General features: G+C 39.5%; 1 protein-coding gene across 1 annotated transcript in view; it reads left to right on the plus strand.

The window, feature by feature from the left end:
• The window catches only part of LOC102770638 (serologically defined colon cancer antigen 8 homolog), a gene marked incomplete at its 5' end in the record, with an annotated part of 117,418 nt that overhangs the window by 69,954 nt on the left and 26,139 nt on the right, over nucleotides 1-21,325 (plus strand). Inside the window, one exon of the mRNA XM_015559921.1 lies at nucleotides 15,493-15,635. Coding sequence (XP_015415407.1) covers nucleotides 15,493-15,635 — 143 coding nt within the window. The remainder of the gene's footprint in view (nucleotides 1-15,492; nucleotides 15,636-21,325) is intronic.

A 21,325-nucleotide genomic window follows, 5' to 3' on the forward strand; every position in this document is an offset into this window, starting at 1 on the left:
CCTGCAGGCTCAGGGGCCGGCAAGGCAGGCGGGGAACGTTGGTTCCCTCCGTCACTGAAGCAAGCAAGCCTCATGTTAGTTTCAAGCTGTCTGGCTGCCAGCCACCATCTTGGCTGGCAGTTAATTTGCATATCGCCCTGATTAGCCAATGGGAAGGGTAGCAAAGTTATGGCTAATTACCATGTTTCTCTATTATTAGATAGGATACTTACTGATAATCTTTTATGTGTCACTCACAAATAGGCACAGGGATTGCAATGAGAAATAAAACATATTTATTGCCCAAACAACTAGTCAGATAATGAAGTTAAATGTGATAAGATGAGGGTGCAGTAGAAGGGGTGACTCACTGTGGTGGGACAGGAATCACAAGGACTCTACTCAGCAGTCAGCCAGTTTTCCACAAGGATAACCAGGAGTTTTTGATATGACCTGACCAGCATAAGTGGGGCTATCATCTAAGCGTATATTAATCTAACTTCAGATCCAGTTACCACTGGGTGACGTGGTTATCGAACGGCTCAAGGTGACCTCTTATTGAGCCTTACGTGCAATGAAGACCTCTAATGGCACCCTGTCTGTCGCCCTACAATTGGGCAGTAAATACGTATTTTCATTTGTCTCTCTGAAACGTGATCACTTGAGTTTGGACCTATCATTGCCTGAACTCTTTTGGATTTTGTCTTTGACGTCTTACTGTAATAAATGATTCCTCTCAGGTTTATGTCAAGCAAATTTGATCAGCACATCATTAACGTCCTCATTAAAATCAGTGGCTTAAAGAGCACATCTCCACCCGCTGTAGCTAAAGACCTCCCGTAGCTTGATATTTTCTATCTTCCCTGTGTTTTTTCTTTTAAACGGATGTGTTTACTTTCCTGTTTAAGAACCAGACCATTTACCTTCTTCAAAATATGATTCCCGTCAAATCAAATGACATTTACTTTTGTACCTACTATGTGCAAGTAGTGTGCTTAGGTAGCACTGAGCCACATGCCAGAAGATTACATTGATGGCAGATCGTGAGGAAATTAGGCATGAGTGGCTAAGAAATCAGATGCTTTTGTCAAGATGGAGCAGATCCGTAGTTGGCAGGATTGAAACCTGTGTTGGGAAACTCCCAATGGAAGGGGAATGGGCCGGCCTGAAATTTCAGGTTGTTTCTTTTTCCATCTAAACCTGGATAAATGGACTAAATTGGGAATTTGAGGAATTAGAATCTGTAAAATTATTTTTTGAGATTTCTTTGATTCGTTCTATTGCATGAATCCTTTTAAAAGTGTTCTGTCCATACACTGCTGTTAAATAATTATCTTGTACCAATATTATAGGTCAGTTATATCTCAAAAAATGCATTCTCTTTCAGTCATTACCCTGTATTTATCTGTTCTTCACCTATTTTATTTATTTTATTTTTCTTTATGAAAATGAGTGAAAACAAAAATGATCTTAGTTTTCTAATTGTCACAGCATATAAATTCAGAAATGCCCATGACAGTGTTTGCTAAACTATGAAAAGCTGTTTACATACCTAGAACTGTTATGATTGAATAGGTGCTCAATAAATTAAGTAGATGTATTTACTTCTTTGTATGTGGATGCTGTTAATTTAAAAGCATTATACTCAAAATATTTATTAACTGAAGCATCTACTTTACTTTGGATGCTTCTTTCCACAATTAGCGAGGTTATTTTTGAGTTACAGCAAAGTTTGATGAATTTCTAAGTTCCACAAATAGAACTTTACAGAAATATTTATATAACCCACAGCTAAAGTGAATTTTCTAAAAACTCTCCATAAGGTGAGATCACGTACGCCATGTCTCAGTACAGACGGATTTTTTTCCCAATCGGTTATGTCTCTAAAAATAAACCTAGTTTTGTTGTTAAAATTTGCTGTTTCCTCTCCACATAAGAACATCTCATTAATTTTGGTGCAAACCTTCCAACAAGATAAGGTTCAATTGTCCAGTTTTCCCATGGGAGAGGATCCATGTGTCTCCTACAAGCAGGGTGGCGGCTAAGAGGTGAGTTGAACACAGACAAGTGGTGTTGATGGTCAGAATGCTTTGAATGGAAGCCTTCCACACCCTGTAGGTTTGAATGTTCGAGCTGTGCGTTCAGTAATACCCTGCTTCTCCTACTGTCTTTACTAGATTAATGGGAGAGCAATGATGTTGATGTTCTCTGTAAGTAGAGGCACCAAGGAAAGACAGACAGACCCTGGGTATCTGCACTGCTAAGAGGTCAAGACTAGGTAGATAGGGGTCTCCTTTTCCCAGTCATTTGAAGCCGATTTAGAGAAAAATGAAAATACTGCTTTTTATAAAATAAAGTCATTCAGTTTGAAGTGAAAGGCTGGGATCTTGAATTGGGTCTAAATGTTTGAACTGTTTTGGTCTGAGAGAAAAGAAATAGTTTTTTTTGCCCCCACATCTGTACCAACCAGACATATTGATAAAAGTAAAAGTAAAATCGAATAAAATTATTTTCCCTCTAAATTAAGAAATGACGTGTATATTCTTATGAAGCCAGTTCTTCAGAAGGGGGGCCTGAGCCTTACATGTGTTCGGATTGTCAGAGATTGACAGGATTTAATGAGAGAAGACGCAGAGCAGGGAGCAAAACTTATTGTTGAGTAACAGTTGTCAGAGGAGAAACAGATGATGTGTTTTCTTGATTGCATTTAAAAAATTAATTATTGCCAATAGAAGCTTGTGTGTGCTCGTAACTGAGTTAGCGCTGTGGTTTGGCATGTGTCCACATGTGAAGGGAGACGGGATGCGCGGAGAATCTGAAACCTGGGTTCCAGTCCGGTCATTGCGTTTCAGGGGGTCATTTAACCTCTGGACCCGTGTTCGCCTCTGCAAAGGGAGGCGGTAGGTGAAGATGCTGACTGAGGGGTTTTCTATCTCTAACTGTATCTTTTTTTTTTTAAGGCCTGTGTTTTTATTAAACAAAGTCTTGATGTAAACAGGGGAGTTCACTCTCAAATGTTTTGGTAGGAGCGCATTGTAGAAGAAATAGCACAGTATTTATGGGAGAGGAATTAAATTAAAAAGGGACATTGAAGTCTTGAAAGTTAGATGCAAAATATCTCCCAAACTTCCTTATATTTTCCCTTTAGGAAACATAATATTTAACTGATATATTTCTGCTAACTCCTAAAAAAGTAGCATTGAGTATAAGAGTGTTAATTTGCTCTGGTTGAAACTTAAGAAAAATATGTGTATTATCTAAGGGACGAATTTGCTTTGCTGGAATTGTCAGTTTTCTGGTTCAGAATAAATAGGCCAATTTATTTTACACAGTTTTTAAGAGTTGATACAACAACTGAAAAACATGTTTGTTATTGGAATATTACCAGATTTATTTTTTAGTTTTCTTAAGAAGTTATGTTCTTGCAGTTGTCAGTACTTTTATACCTACTATAATTTTTTTTTATTTTTTAAAAAGCATACTTAAATACTATATAGGTATTTATGTAATTATAGTATCCAAAAAAAGCATGACATTTGAAACATAAATGGGAAATATAGGAAATTGTTGGCATCTACATTGCAATGACCTTTATGCTATAAGTCATTAAAGGTAAAATAGTGTCAATTTTGAAAAAACTTTCAAAAATAGCTATAGTTTAGGATTATAAATTACATTCTTGATGTATTTTAAGTTCTTTTAGTCTCACAATGAGAACCTGAAGGCAATTGCAGATACATTTAATAATAAAAAGGTTTTTTCTAAATCATAAATAGGTAATGAACTTCACATATTTAAATTTACTGAGGTTTTCCTGTGAGAAAATCAGATGTCGCTTTAGAAATAGCAATACTTCAGTTCATTGGCACTTACCTTTAAAGGTATTGAAAGTGTCCTTATCTTTCATTCCCTTGTTTATTGAAATTGTTTTAGGGTGGTTTTCTATTTAGTCTTATTTTTTATTCCTGTTTAGTCATAATTCTACACACAGGGAATACCACAATAGCAACAACATGCAAATAGCCGTGGATAATATGACCAAAGTTATTTTAATTGTATATTTCAATGTATTTTTAATTGAATTATTCTATTGAAAAAATATTAATAGCTTTAATATACAGAGATAAAAGGAACAAAATTATCCCAAAATATGGTAATATAATATGAAAATTATGGTTAGAGTTCATTTAACATGAATCCTGAAGCCTTACTATTACTGCTTAGAAGACATTTAGTGCTATAAATTTTTATAACTAAAGAAGTGTATTGTAGTAATTTGTTACTTATTATAGTCCAGATGACTGTATATTTGAGGAGGAAATGATACGAGAAATTAGATGTATCATTGGGTTTGCTTTTTTAGCAACACGGTAGTGAATTAGTGTATATTTTAGTAGTTGTGAAGGACAATAAAGGCAGAGTGAGGTGAAGAGTGGACAGACTGGAGATACATGTGTAATTGGCCATCTGGATTATATATATAACATACCATACAGACTGTACAATGTCAGGCACCAGTGGGTACATAACTGGTACTGAAAAATATTTACTGTCTTGTATTGAGGGCTTGGAAAGGAATGGTTTATGGGAATAAGCTAGCAATTTATTTTCCTAAATTGAAATTATTTCATATTATTTTATTTTTGCTTTGGGTGATTTTCTCAATGGGTAATTAAATAATTTTCAAACAGTGATAAAAGCCAACAATTATAATGAACACTTGAGTTTGGAGTAACTGTTTATAGATTTTCTTCTGCATTAGTTCTTTTATCTCCCAGCTTTTGTACTTGTTTTCACAAGAGAGGAAACCATATGAGGCATTTGTGAAAGGCTTTGAAAAGGCTAGTCTTTTTGTATGAGGATGTCCCCTCAGAAAAGAAATCTTCCTTTTTTTAAAAAAAATTTTTTTAAAAATATATTTTATTGATTTTTTACAGAGAGGAAGTTGAGAGGAACAACTCCAGATTCATTTTACTTAAAAAAAAAAATGTATTGGTTGATTTTAGAAGGAAAGAGAGGAAGGGAGAGGGGGTAAGAAAGAGAGAGAGAAACACTGATGTGTTGTTCCACTCATGTGTGCATTCATTGGTTGATTCCTGCCTGTGCCCTGACTGGGGGTCGAACCTTGGTGCATGGGTATGCTGCTCCAAACAATTGAGATACCTGGCCAGAGCTGGTTTATTTTGCTGCTGAATGTACTTACTGTAGCAAGCAAAATGCTCTTAAAGTACCTGCAAAAGGGTTGGGTTAGAATTAGGCCTAACTTTTTTTCTTGAACATGAATTAAATTGGAGTTACTATGAAAAAGTATTGTGTTAATTTGTTAGGAAATAATATGTACTATGTACATTTTAGAATGTATTTATGTATTTAAATAATGTAAATATGTAAGTTTCATTTTATTTATTTTTTAGTTTTTTGAGCTATAATTGACATAGGCCATGTTAGTTTTAGGTCTGCAACCTGGTGATATATTGCGAAATGATCACCACAATAAGTTTAGTTGACATCCATCACCTCACATAGTTACAGTTTTCTTCTTGTGATAATAACTCTTTCCTTCTACTTTCTGAGCAACTTTCAAATATGTAGTCTAGTGTTCACTTTAGTCATCCTACTGAACATGACCTCCCGGAACTCTCCGCTAACTGGCAGTTTGTACCTTTGGCCCCCTTTACCCATTTCACCACCACCCCTCCCCTGCCTCTGACCACCACCAATCTGTTTTACTGTGTTTATGAGTTTGAGATTTTCTTTGGATTCCACGTATAAGCGAGATCATATGGTATTTGTCTTTCGCTGTCTGACTTACTGCACTTAGCACAATACCCTCTAGGTCAGGGGTGGGCAAACTTTTTGACTCGAGGGCCACAATGGGTTCTTAAACTGGACCGGAGGGCCGGAACAAAAGCATGGATGGAGTGTTTGTGTGAACTAATATAAATTCAAAGTAAACATCATTACATAAAAGGGTACGGTCTTTTTTTTCAATAGTTTTATTCATTTCAAATGGGCCGGATCCGGCCTGTGGGCCGTAGTTTGCCCACGGCTGCTCTAGGTCCATCCATGCTGCCACAAATGGCAGGCTATCCCTTCTTTTTATGGCTGAATAATATTCCATTGTACAGATAGATACAGACAGATAGCGATAGATATAGATGTAGATATAGGTATAGATGTAGATGTAGATGTAGATACCGATACAGATACAGATACAGATACAGAGACATAGACATAGACATAGACATAGATATAGATATAGATATAGATATAGATATAGATATAGATATAGATATAGATATAGATATAGTTTAGATACCACACTTTCTTCATTCATCTATGAAGGGACATATAGGTTGTTTGTCTGTCTTGGTTACTGTAAATAATGCTGCAGTGAACTTGAAGGTACAGATATATTTTCAAAATAGTGATTTCAGTTCCTCCAGATAAGTACCCAGACATTAAATTGGTGGATAATATGGTATCTCTGTTTTTTAATTTTCGAGGACCCTCCATACTGCTGTCCATAGGGTTGCACCAATTTACATTCCCACAAAGTTAAATTTATACGTTAACATTTTGAGTGTAAAATGGTTTCTCTTTTTATTAAATTGGCATGTTAAGTATATTGCTGGCATATAGTTTCTTCTAGAACATAAAAAGCCAAACTGTTTCCTTTTTGACTCTTTTTTTTTTGGTCTTAAAGTTCTAACATGGGGTGATGACAGCATATCAGCATATTGAAGGATTTCCTTTATATGCACACGGGATATAGACCTGCAGTGGTCTTTTTAGTTATATTGTCACCATAAACAACATCACAAAACTGCTGTATGTTAATATCCCAGGAGTATTTTATGGTATGTACAGTAGAGGATGCCGTAGGATTTCCAACTCTGTACAACTTACTAACTGCTGTAGAGTTAAAGTGTTTTGAGTTTATTAATTCCATTACGTAGCCCTCACGAAGTACTAGTAGCTGTGAACAAAACACAGAAATATTCTCTTGGATGATACTCAGTTAGGTGGGTTTGTAAGTGAGCAAGCAGCCATGCCTGGGAAGTTGTTACCTGTCGATACAGTACACTTGGTATTTCTCCAGTAGTCGGGTATCACTGATTCAGTCAACCCACAGCTGGGGTGCAGGTGGTGTGTGGGGAAGCTGTTTTCAAATCTTTGCTGTTACAGCAGATCCTGCTATTGTAGGGACAAACCTCGAGGCCTTCACCAATGGTAGCAAAATCAACTAATTCTTTCCATTAAACACAGCAAAGTAGAACTGACCCCTGCAACCTCTAGAATGTTTGTAAATATAAAACCGAAATTGTTTGTGAAGCTAGTGAAGTAAACTCTACTAAAATAAACTCGCTTTATTTCATTACAGTGGAGGGACTTTGTAGGAGGGGATTATGTTCTAATATGAGTTTGAAGGGTAAATTGTTCTGTATGGTTGGAATTAATTTTGAAATTCTCATAAATCGCTCATAATTTACATAGTCTGCACGGATGTGTATGTACTTATATGTGTTTAGAGCCATGTACTCCTACCACAATGGAAGCATTCATGTCCTTTCTCTAAAATTTTAATTCATATTATCTTACTTCCATTGTTGGAACAGATGGTAAGCACTCAAAAGCGATAGCTGATATCAGTGTTACCATTAGGCCTGCGCTGGAAACATATTAAATCTCTGCCGTGCGCCCTCAGTAACAATAACCACGAGCAGAACTTCTAGAATGGCATCAGCCACCGTCCCCATCTACCACGGCAAAGAGGACAGCGCCTTCTGCTCATCTCTACAATGACCTTTAACGGCCTGTAATGTCCTTTCATTCACACCGGCTGGGTTTCCAGGAGTCTAGTTTGGAGAGTGAGCCTGAGAAATGAATTTTACTGTATCCTAGACCAGTGCTATCCAATAGAATTTTCTGTGAGGATGAAAATATGTTATATCCGCACTGCACGACCTGGCAGCCACGATCCATATGGGGCCGTTGAGCACTTACCATGTGGTTAATAGAACTAAGGAGCTCGATTTTTTATTATAATTAACTTAAATTTAAATAGCCACAGGTAGCTAGTATAGCTCCAGACGAATTCTTATTAATGATTTGGTAAAATCATGCTTAACATCTACGAGTTAATAAGAGTATCAGCTGCCTGGCCATAGGTTTGTGGGTGATGAATTCTCATGGTCAAACTTGTCAGCTCCCAAGGCACAGGTTCCTTCTCTGTGCAAGGACTGTGGATTCCAGTCTTCTTACTCGTCTCTATGTTTTATTTTCTCCCACTCTCATGTTCACATACACAAATAAGTTACTGTATGCTAAAGATTATTAAGAGATTATTAAAAGATTTTTTAAGCAACGGAATATCTAGTAGCAGGGATAAATCACTACCATTGGGTTACAATAGTTCCCTTTTGCTACTTTGTCTTTCCAGATAAAGTTATCTTTTAGGATTAAGATGATATATAATTTTCAATGGGTTTTACATTCATTTCTTCAGATAGCTTTTCTTAGGAAAGCAGGAGAAATGTATAAGAGGACTTCTTTTAGTGAAACTATTATTTGGTTTTACTAAACTTATGTAAAAATTTATTTTTAAATTATCAAATGTATGCAGTGTTTTTTAAATTGCAAACTCATGAAATCAATTTTATAAGATGAAACCAGAAGATTTTTTAAAGAAGTAGAATAGAATAAGAAGGAATAGGATATATCTGAGTATTTCACACACAGTAAAGGTGGTTTTATGAAATGCTAGTTACATTTATACATGTATGAGAGGGTTGTATATTTCTGAATTACGATGTAAAATGGATTTTTTACTGTGCCTCTTGGTAAAAAAAGAAAAGAAAAAGGATTGAAAGCCATTGTCTAATTTATGGCTGGTGTGGAGACGATGTCGGATCTGGTTCAAGGCCTAGATTTAATTCTTTGGACCATCATTCAGTGCCTTTGACCCTCAATTATATTTTTGTATAGAAAACAACTGCCTTTTGCGCTTCATGAAATTGTTTCCAAGATCAAATAAAAGTTTAAGGTCATATGCAGTTGTAGTGCTCCTTATTCCTTGGAAGGGTTTTGTCAATTATTTTATATTGAAAAAACTCATGGCTCACAGTAGCCATCATTTATGCTCATGTTTATGCTCCTGGTCCGCTGAGATTCGGCTGCTCTGGGCTTCATTTGGCTGTTGGCTCTGCGTCCGGTTGTGGGTTGTCGGTTGTCTGGGCTGTGGTTTAGGCTTTGTTTTGCTCCACATGCATTTAGTCTGATCCAGGCCAAAGGGGCACCAGCTCTCAAGGGCATGCTTCCCTCATGGAGAATGACCAGAACACAGAAGCAGGGCCAAGCCACACAAACCTGTTCACGACCTCGGCTTCCACCGTGGCCATGAACGTGTCACTGGCCAAGGGATAAAGTGGCCAAGCCCAGAGTCACTGCGGGGAGAGCGTGTATTCTACCCCCAGTGGAAGGAAGAGAGAAGTGAATCCGTGCTGACGAGTAATCTGAATTATCATCTTACCTAAGAACCATTGCAGCCAAACACTTGTTAACGACTTGATCTAAAATATGATGAAGTACCACTATGTATTTGAAGAAAGCCTCTAACATTATGGCGTGTCGAAAACAGACACACAGAAAAAAGGAAACTGGGCCAATTATAATGAGCAGAGAAGAACATTTGAAATACTGTAATATTCTAATAGATAAGAGATTATATCAATAAAATAGAAATAGCATGTATGTAAAACCATGAAAGCAAGAAATAGCTCATGGAAATGAGAAGCCTGGTAGAAATCTTTTCTTAAACTTACTGGTAGTAGAAGTTTTAGGAGATGAAGTCAGGGGAATCTTCCAAGGTGAAGAGATAGAAAATACAAGAAAATTAGATGATCCATCCAACAGAGCCAAACACCAATGGCCAGGAGTTCTAAGAAGAGGACATATTGAAATGTAGGGCATCAAAATATTTTAACATAATAATACAAGAAAACTTCCCTAAACTAAAGAAAATAAATCTCCAGATTTAAGAGTCCACACAGCACAAAACATGAAGAAAGGCCTATTCCCAACATTCTAAAGTTTCGAAGTGCCAGGGGAAAATGATTATGACAACACTCAGAAACAAAAAAGCAAATTATAGACCAACTATTAGGAATCAGAATGGCATAGGGCAGTGAGGGAGAACCTATGACACGCGTGTCAGAGGTGACACGCGAACTCATTTTTTTTTGGTTGCTTTTTCTTTGTTAAATGGCATTTAAATAGATAAAATAAATATCAGAAATATAAATCTTTGTTTTACTATGGTTGCAAATATCAAAAAATCTCTATATGTGACATGGCTCCAGAGTTAAGTTAGGGTTTTTCAAAATGCTGACACGCTGAGCTCAAAAGGTTCACCATCACTGTCATAGGGCTTTTCAGTTGTGATATCAGAATCTTGAAGACAGTGGAGTGCCCCTTAGCAAATCCTGAATGAAATTTAATTTCAACATAGACTTTGATACCCAGCCAAACTAACAAGTGTATGCATATAATAACAGCATTTTTAGGTACTTTAAACATGTTTTATTCATATATCCTTTCTTATGAAAGTTACCTGGAGAATAAACTTCTGCCAAAAAGAGAATAAATCTAAAAGCAGGATCACTTACAACCAGAAAACAGGGAACTCTAATAAGAGCACAGGTAAGGATTGGCCCAATAGAACGACCAACCAGGCCAGGCATAAGAAACCAAAAAGGATATATATATCAAGGAAAAAATTTAAGAGGAACTGATCATTTATCTGATGTGTCCCATTATTTGGAAAACTATTATTGACAGGTACTTGACAGATCTGTTTGATTATTTGTGGGCAGGGGGATGTCAGTTACCCAGAAAGACAAACTATTAATAACTTGGCAATTAATTTTAGAAATAATATAATATTGTACAAGAAAATTAATTTGAGCAAAATGATTCTTGTCTCCATAGTGAAATTTATTTCTGTAGTCATTATAATGTAAATGGACTACTGATTAATGATTTAACCAAAATTGTTACATGGGAGGGTGAGAAGGGGATATTGGGTGGGTGGTATAAGAGATGTAAATCATGACCTATTTTATCACAGAGAGTCAATAGGAAATGTCTAATACTGCAAAAATCAAGAAATAGCATTATAAGTATGTCGCTGAAAAATATGAAAATACCAGAAGAGTGGATAGTGTGTGCCTTTGAAAATCAGGCTTGGGGATGGGTAAGGGGTAGCATGGGTACTACCCTTCTTTGTTTCGAGCAATTGAGTGCTATTTGACACAAATTAGTCATATGACTTTGATCAGAAAATTTAATTATAAAAATAAAAGTTATATGTCCCTGGTTAAGAAAAACACTTCCTATGGTATAGATCAGTGATGGCGAACCTATGACACACGTGTCAGAGGTGACACGCGAACTCATTTTTTTGGTTGATTTTTCTTTGTTAAATGGCATTTACATATATAAAATAAATATCAAAAATATAAGTCGTTGTTTTACTATGGTTGCAAATCTCAAAAAAATTCTCTATGTGACACGGCACCAGAGTGAAGTTAGGGTTTTTCAAAATGCTGACACGCCGAGCTCAAAAGGTTCGCAGATCACTGATCTATACCATAGGAAGTGATCCATATGATCTATACTATAGATCATACATGAACAGTGACGAGTCCTCTCTGCTCCATCTCCTGTCCTTGGGTCTTTCCCCCGTGGTTCTGGTGGCTGCATTCATGGCTTGAAGTATGCCGTACCTTTTGGTAAAGTGTAAAGCAATCTGGCCTTGTCTTTGCCCAGTTGGGCAAGGACGGCCACACTACCCGGCATTGTAGACACTGCGGGTGAGTGGTGCACTTTAAGAGTAACATGCAATTGGCTTATGACTGTTCTGGGCCTTTCGTCCCTGAGCTGCCGCTTACAGCCAAGGCAGCAGCCCTGACCTAGTTGGGTGAGGCGGAGGGTTACCCTGCCAGTGGGCGCATGGCGTCTCTGGCAAGAGACTCCTAACTGTCGGAGTTGGTGCCATGGCAGATTGTCCCAAGTCAGGGCGTAGGTGCCGAGCCCCGGTCCAGCTGGGGGGATTACTTGTTGGTTTTGCTGATCTGCACCAATAAGCTCTTTTTCTGGCACAGATCACCAGGGGCAGGCAGTGGCTTTCCATCTTCCTCACAGAGATGCTTTTTGCGGTTGGAAATGATAATAAAGTTTTATTCAGATTTCATCGAAACAGTGCTTTATGGGGGAAATGTTATTGAATGAAAGCATGAACTTGTTAGTCCTCAGTGATAATCATATATCTTTAGGCAGGTCATTTTTCCTGCTTCTCTCATACTGCATTCCTGTTTAAACCATTCACATCTCCTCATTATAGATAAGAAAAATACAATTTTATTAATCTAGAATTCAAGACCTTTTATAATGTGGTCTGGTCTATCATTCCTTGAGTTAATGTGCCCTTATCTGCTTTCCCACTTTCTTGCCCATGCTAATATATATATATTTTTTAAATATATTTTATTGATTTTTTACAGAGAGGAAGGGAGAGGGATAGAGAGTTAGAAACATCGATGAGAGAGAAACATCGATCAGCTGCCTCCTGCACATCTTCCACTGGGGATGTGCCCGCAACCCAGGTACATGCCCTTGACCGGAATTGAACCTGGGACCCTTCAGTCCGCAGGCCGATGCTCTATCCACTGGGCCAAACCGGTTTTGGCTGTGCTAATATATTTTTAATTGGTCTTTTAAAACACAGATTTCTCTAATACTCATTTGTTGTTGTGTTTTATATGCTTTGTATTTAATTGTCTTTGTGTGTGTGTGTGTGTGTGCGTGTGTCTTTGCTGCTCTTGAAAGATGGAGGAGAAATCAGAAATGATAATGATGCCTGCCATCTTTAATTCAGCTCTTACTTCGTGCCAGACACTTGCTAAGGACTCAGCATCTGATATGATCTTCGCAGTAGTTTTAGGAACATGCTGCAGTTTTCACTCCCTTTTCAGGCTGAGGAAACTGAGCCATGTGTCTAAGGTCACCGAGCTGGAAGGAGCCAGAGCTGGGTCTGCAGCCCTGATGTGCGATGACTCTTGGGTCTGCCGTCTTGATGCTGATGTTTGCATGGCTCCCAGGGCAGCCTCCGAGTTCTTACTGCATAAGATTAAGAAAGCAGATGATTTATCCTGAATACCTCATGGTCAGCGTGAGGCTTCCTATGTTGTTTTTGTATATTGCTTATAAAAATCATGGCATCTTTTCTTTCTAAGAGAGTTTGGAATATTATACATTTTCGGTTCCCTCATTCTTTTTTGGATCCTCTCAGTTCAAAATTCTGGAGTCATCTTTGATGTCTCCTGATATCTCCCCGTTAATTTCCACAAACTCACATGTTCTCTTTATATTTCTGTTTGTTTTTTTTAATGTATATTTGAATATGTCTCTACTCCTCCTGCCTGGAATATTGCAGCTGTGTGTGATCTCCCCGCTGGTGGTCTCTGCCATCTTACATTGATCAGACACATTGATCCAGTTTATTTTTTTAAGTTCAGTTTCTCTCATATTGCATACTTGTTTAAACCACTAACATCTCTTGAATTCTACCAGTAAATTAATAAAATTGTATTTTTCTTATCTATAACGAGGAGATGTGGTTTAAACAGGAATGTAATATGAGAGAAGCAGAAAAAAAAATACGGTTTTATTAATCTAGAATTCAAGGCCTTTCATAATGTGGTCTAATCTATCATCCCACAGGTTCATGCGCCCTGACCTGCATTCCCACTTTCTTGCCCATCCTAATATTTTCCTAATCTGGCCTTTTAAAACACAGATTTTTCTCTAATACCTTTTTGTTTTTATTTGTTATATGCTTTGTATTGTATTAGTCTCTCTCTGTGTGTGTGTCTCATTTTTACCCAACTGAATAGTTAAATTCTGGGTATAGAAGAAATGGGAACTGAGTTCAACATAGTACAGTGTCTTATGTATAGCACTGTGTAAAAGAAAAAATGAACCAATGGATTTTAAAGTTTTAAATTCAAAATATAATTTAAATTTTGTATTTCTTTGATTTTGTTTATTTCACAATATTAGACAAAACTAAATAGATTTTTCTGTTATGTTTTTTCATCTATTTAATTATGAGATGAAATATATTGGTTTAACTTTAACAGTTTAAAATATTTTCAAAAGAAACAAATAGGTTTTATTAGTATTCTAATCTGAAAGATATAGAAAATGTACTCCGAATGAAAATGATATGCTCATTATTACATAGCTTTTTAAAGTTAAAACAATATTTGAGTACTTGTAAGAAGCTGTTTTATTATATTGTTAGTAATATGTGGTTTTGATGGGGTAAACTGAATACTTATAGTGAAACAAATGTTACAGAAAAAGCTATTTAGTTTTTCTTGCCTGATGTATTAAATATAGTTGGAAATTGTTCTGAATACTAAGTAATGATGTGAGGAAATTGGAAATGTACTTAAATATGAATTTAAAACTATCTGTTTGGGCAGGGTTTGTTTTTTAAAAGGGGGTTGCATTTTTAAAAATTGTTTCTTCCTTTCTGTTGAATTTGAAAATGTTTCTCCCTTTTTTTCTTCTTGTTTTAATAGCATGAATATTTATAGCTTTAAAAATTTTTTTATAGGTGTTCTATAATAAATAAATATTTCTACTGTAATGTATAAATTATTTAAAACTATGTTCTATGTAAGCATTTTTGCTTTGAAATATTTGCATTTCAGCAAGATAAAGATAATTTCACCCTAAGACTAAGAAATTAGCCAACATAAATGTTCACATATTTTAGATGTCCATATTTATGAATTGAGAGTACTTTTGTTGTTGCTTTTTTATAATGCAATTTCAATGTAATATTATTTTAGCTCAGAAATCTCATACACTCTAAATGCTTAAAGGTTTTTCTCCTAAATCATTTTTTTTCTAAACAATATTTATCATCGTCATGATACCTCCTTTTACACCTTACATTTTTTCTAAAAGATATCTTAAATTATATTACCCACTAATCTGGTTTTCAAAATATCCAAATAAAAACCATAAATGTATCTTTCAGGAGGGATCCACATGTTTGATGGCAACCCTGGCATGTGTCTGATGTACACTCACAAATAGAAATGTTACATTGTAAAAGCAGTGACAGTTTAAATTCAGATTATTTTTAAAGGGACTGAGCCTTCGAATGCAAGTACAGATTACCCGTCTTGACTACTCTCATTTCATCATTTCATCTTTAAAATCAGACTTCATCTTACGATCTCCAGAAATCACACAACAACCCCTTACTAATGTGCATTTCTGGCTTTGCTAGTTCCCTTTGTCATCAAATGGACGCTAGCCTCCATCTCCTAATAATTTCTTATCACATTAAATCCATGGCAAAACCCAAAACGAGGCAGTTTTGCCGCCCAGCGCCTGTGTCTGATCGGATGCTTTCTCCCTGCCTCTCTACCTAAGGAAATAGAGAGACTGACGCTGGAGCTGAGGGAGAGCAGGCAGCACGTGGAGCGGGAGCAGCAGAAGGCGGCGGGGGCCAGCGAGGAGCTCCTGACATTGACAGAGCGGCTGGGCGAGGCCGAGCGCCAGCTGCACCTCACCAGGTACCCCGATCCCGTCCCGCACCCCCCCGGCCCCCTCCCCACCATGGCCCCATTTCAGCCCACCGGAGGTTGCCACAGGCTTCCCAGCAGTTGTTGGAGTTAGTCTCAGGCATCCCGTTCAGACACAGCTCTCAGGCAGAGAAGCAAAACACGCCGACATGTGAGTGATGAGTGTGGCAGGGAGTTACTGATCTGTCCCCAAAGATGCTCAAATATTTAGGCGATTCTCCATCAATACAAGCAACATGACATATTTCTCCTACCACCATCTCGCGTGTTAACCCTGTGTCTAATACAACTGCTGCGCTGAAGGAACCCAGGAATATATGCAGGGAAGGGATCAGACACTGACATGGTTCAAGAGGCAAAATAAAAGGTATCCTGAGATGCAAATGAAGATGGAACTGCTACTAACAAGGACCCTGGGTCCCAAGGAGGTGTAAGATTTTGACATGAAATTGATTGCACTGTTCACATTTAAAGCATTATTATAACCAGGCTCGCACCATCCTGCTCTCCCAGCCTATTGTTTCTGTCAGGGGGTATTGTGATATGAGTATCATTGTCATAAAACTCCAGTAAACACATAAACTCAGCCCCAAATTACAACAAGGTACTTTTGATAGCAAACATTGTGTGATTTGCTGTGTAGAAAACACACACGCAGACGCAGAAATACAGCAGAGAAAAATTCGCACTGTGACCGGAGATATTTCTCATGATCCTGTAAGTGGTTTCTTCTCACTTTCAGTTTTAGTATAATTTTCAATTTTCAGGTCAAGCCTTTGAGTTTATTCAGTTTGGGGAGTTTTTCGGCTTTTAGGGAGAACTTTGGCTAAATACACATGTCGATTTAGAATCGTTGGTTTGGCTCACCGTTTAGACAAACACTGGTCTTCTAATCATAGCAAAATGTTGAATTTAAATTATGAAAAGGGGACTGATCCCTTTTCCATTAAATATGAGCATGTAATTCCGAGCACGGTATGATGACAGATGGAGAAAAACACCACTTGAACAGCCTGCTTTTGGGGAAAAAAAAAATTCTGGAGGTTGATGAACCTCCCAAAGTTTTAGGCTAGTGTCAAGATGCCTCTAGTTCTGTTAAAATCAAACTTTGTTTAAAAAAACATTTTGTTATGATAATATTCCAAATGGAATACTGCCAACTTCCCCTTTAAACAATGAAAGAAAAGGAGAAGGGAGAAGGAGAGAGAGAGAAGGAAAGAAAGAAAGTACATCATTTCTAACATGTGTGATCTCTGGGGGAAAAAATCCCAATAGATAAAGCACTTTTATGACAAAAAAAATTGCTTAATACTGCAGAATAATAACTGTTCTTTGAATGCCCATTAAAGCGTTGTTCTTGAGAGCTGAGAATGTAACGTTACCAGAGTTTCTATGGTTATTTGAGCATGGCTGTTTCGGAATTCAGTTCCATCACGATAGTGAACAGTTTTTCTTGTCAGACTTCTATTGAGAAGCAACCATTTGTGTGCCGAGCCCCACCAAACCGCAGAAATAGGACGGCTTTAATGTGGCTGAGCGTCAGCAAATAAATATTAATACCGGCTCTGCCCCCTCTGCCTTTCTGTCTCATTCTGAGAGTTCATTTCTGAAGTCGTAGCTCGTGGAGAGTTTTCCTGCGAGATGCCCATTTGTACCGTCTGACACGATCCGTTTCTTGCAAGAAAAGCATATTAAGATACAGCACCTCTGCAAGTGACTAGTGGTAACGAATTCTTTTGTTCTTAAGGAGAACGGTTTTGCTGGCTTCCCTACAAAGCTTTTCCCAGTGAGCTTTATTCACACCAAGTTACAAAAATTTAACCCACTTTTACAGTAAATAGAGGGTGATTCCCTGTGTCCTGGGTGTGGTGCTGTTTTGTAAGCATTTTACACTTCCCTATTTTACAAAACCTAGGAATGTGCAGGTGGAATAAAAGTGTAAGGGGCTGTATCTCTCTCTTCGCACTGAAAAATGTGACTTGGTCGTGGGGTTAAATATTTCTGATACACTTTTTGAGATTTTCTTAGCGTTTGCTTCCCCTCATCGTTCTTTGTTGATTCAGTATTCTCAAGTGTGTGTCTGGGAAACATGGGTCCCTTCCCTTCCCTTCCCCCGCCCCCCCCCCCCATATATTCCAGCTGAAAGAAATAAATCCATACAGGTAGCTCTTCAGTTATTCTTAACGTAAACATTTTGAATGTCATATTCTAAACAAAGTTTAAAATTGAATATGAAAACCATGCTATAAAGCAGTGGTTCTCAGCCTGTGGGTCGCGACGCCTTTGGGGATCGAACGACCCTTTCACAGGGGTCGCCTAAGACCATCCTGCATATCAGATATTTACATGACGATTCATAACAGTAGCAACATTACAGATATGAAGTAGCAACGAAAATCATTTTATGGTTTGGTCACAAATGAGGAACTGTATTTAAAGGGCCAGAAGGTTGAGAACCAGTCGCGGGGAAAATAGCGGGCTTTGTTCTGGAACTCGGGTGGACTGTCCAGTGCAGGCGCAGTGTGAGGGAAAGGTGATGCCGGCAGGCTCAGCGCTGGATGCTTTTACAGGAAGTGGCAGCCCAGCCAGCGATGGTGCAAGCAGCCAGAGAGGACCATGAGTTTAAGGGACCGGGGAGGAGAGCCGCGGAGATGGACGGCCTCCAGTGTGTAAGCAAAGACTACGGACTGCATCAGGGCTGCCTTAGCGAAACAGTTAAAACCAAACACTATTCGTAGGGGGTGCCCCCGGGCACCCCGGGGTGGAGGACACTGGGTTTTAGTATCTCCCCCCGGGAATTCAGTATCTTTGCAACTTTTGACAAATCACTTCATTCTTTGAACCCGCTTGCTTCCCTCTAAAATGAGTTGGATTACACGCTTTCTAGGTTTCCTTTGGCTCCGATAGTCAATGATTCCAACAATGATTTAACACAGTGTATCACGCAGCTCCTATTTCCAGGCGTTAGGCATTTCAATTGCGTGGAGCACCCTTTGTCTAAGATGTTTCCTGAGGTTGGAGGACACAGTCGTGTCCTTCATACCCACCGTTTGCGTTCCTCATGACGCAGGCTGCCCTCCATCGGGGTATGAGAACAGTCTCTCACATCCTTCCAATCTGCTCTGCCAACCACTGCCAAGTGAGTGCTCCTTGATCTTGTCACCTGCTCTCAGAGCCTCCCATGGTGCCTTGCGGACTGTTCCGGATATCCAGGCCTCTCAGCATTGTAGGCTCCCGAGGGCTCTCAACCTTCCGGCGTGACTTCATCGCCACCAATTCCACCTTCTCACACGCTGACTTCCAGCCAGACTTCAGCAGCCGCAGCCCCTTGAACTTTTGGACTTTTCTCCCCTTTTACTGTTCTGCACACCTAAAAGACCCCTTGACCTTCTCTAGCCCTGTGGTAACCTTACCTCCTTTTCCAGGTCTCCCCGAAATCCTGGCCTTTCCACTGTAGCCCTCCCTGTGACCCCTGCCTGAGGCAAGCAGTCATGTCACCCCGAGTTCTCCTGCCCAGTTACAGCGGGAGGCCCTTAGTGCATACTGAATGCGGATGGATGGATGGATGGATGGATAGATGCTCCTGGAATGTTTCATTCTTCAAGGTGGGGGACAGGTCCTGTAATATTCCATTTCTCAGAGCACCTCCTCAGTCCTTTGGGAAGAGTTAGAGCTCAGTAAGTCATTGTTATGGGAAAGGTTAATATATTGTGATTTTATGACTATTCATTCCAAGCCTAGGAAGATATCCTATATAATAAAAAGCTAATATGCAAATCGACCAAACGGTGGAACGACCGGTCGCTATGATGCACACTGACCACCAGGGGGCAGAGGCTCAATGCAGGAGCTGCCCCCTGGTGGTCAGTGCACTCCCACAGGGGGAGCACCGCTCAGCTAGAAGCCCTGAGCTGGGCTCACGGCTGGCGAGTGCAGCGGCAGTGGCAGGAGCCTCTCCCACCTCCACAGCAGTGCTAAGGATGTCTGATTGCTAGCTTAGGCCACTCAGGCCTAAGCCATCAGTCAGACATCCCCCTAGGGCTCCTGAACTGTGAGAGGGTGCAGGCCGGGCTGAGAGATTCCGCCCCAGAAGGGAGATCCCAGGTAAGGTGTTATAGGGACAGAGGAACAGATAACTTCTTACTGACGCGCAGGCCGGGCTGAGAGATTCCGCCCCCTCCAAGTGCATGAACTTGGTGCACTAGGCCCTTAGTAGTAAGATAAATGATCAGATCCAGAAGGGAGATCCCAGGTAAGGTGTTTTAGGGACAGAGGAACAGATAACTTCTTACTGACCTTGGCAGCATTGGGATACAGGAAAATGAGAATGAAGGGCATTCCATGGAAATTCCAGAGGGCAAAGGGCATTTGGGAGGTGCATATGTATATATGAGAGTAAGTTCAGTGCAACCTATCATTTAAATATCTAAATGCACCTGTGTCTGAGGTTAAGAATATACGCATCTTAGGGCCGCCTGGTGCCTGGGACGTGTAGTAGCTCTTTAAAGAACAATAATAGACTATCTTTTCCCTGTTTTACAGTGAGTGCATCTGAGCCCCCAGAGAACTAAAATGGTTCATCTAAGGTCACACAGCAATTTGCCTGCAAAGCCCGTGCTGTCACCCATCAGGCCGTGATTCAGGGCGGGTTAGTAGGGAAGGGGCTCATGCAACTGGTCCCGACACACAACTGAGAGCATCAGTCACATAAACTTACCGTAGAAATAGCGTTGGCTGCTCCCAGGCTCTGGTATAAATAGGCCAGCGAGACTCAGTCTTGGCTTGGGCTTTTCCGAAGAAGCTGTCCTTTGGCTCCTCACGTGAAATCCAAAGGCAGCCGGCCTGGGGGTTTTCTGGGCCAGGGGCTCGAGGCGACGCCAGTTTGCTGTCACTTCCTAACTGTCACTTGCAGGGCTTGACTTCTGATGGAATGTTGGTTCATTCTGTCAGGTCCTCCCACACCACGGAGTAGCGTGAACGAAAGACAAAGGAGACGCCCTTTATATACTAGTGTGTGTGTGTGTGTGTGTGTGTGTTATATAATTTTATTGATTTTAGAGAGGAAGGGAGAGGGAGAGAGAGATAGAACATCAATGAAAGAGAATCATTGATTGGATGCCTCCTGCATGCCCTCTACTGAGGATCGAGCCCGCATCCCAGGCACATGCCCTTGCCCGGAATGGAACCCGGGGGCCCTTCAGTCTGCAGGCCAGTGCTCTGTCCACTGAGCCACACTGCTAGGGCAAGGAAATGCCCTTGATCTCAGACTGTAAGAAAGTGACTTCACTCCCAGTTTCCAAACCGCAGTTCAGATTTCAAAACGGAGTCATGTGCGCGCACCCCCTTTCGAATGCTGTGGCTGGCAGCCTCCCAGAACCCCAAGAGTAAGGGGCAGGTTTCAGGGGTCCCTGGGAAATGAAACAGCAGGTGTCCCCTTTGCTGCCTCTGTGGTCTGTTAAACGAAGTCTCTGATTTTCCCTTGAGGAATGGCTTGAAGAGGAAGTAGGGGGAAGATTAGATCTGCTCTGTCAGTTTGAGAGAGATGGTCTCCATTGTGGGCATGTTGTCAGTTCCAAGCGGCATGGTCAGCTCTTTGTGGTTTTATTCAGAGCATCCTCAGAATATAGAGAAGAGAGGGGAAAGGGTGCGTACATGAACGTCTAACGTGAGCCAAGCCCTGG

This window comes from Myotis davidii, unplaced genomic scaffold, assembly GCF_000327345.1.
Source record: "Myotis davidii unplaced genomic scaffold, ASM32734v1 scaffold754, whole genome shotgun sequence".
In the NCBI taxonomy this organism is placed as follows: domain Eukaryota; kingdom Metazoa; phylum Chordata; class Mammalia; order Chiroptera; family Vespertilionidae; genus Myotis; species Myotis davidii.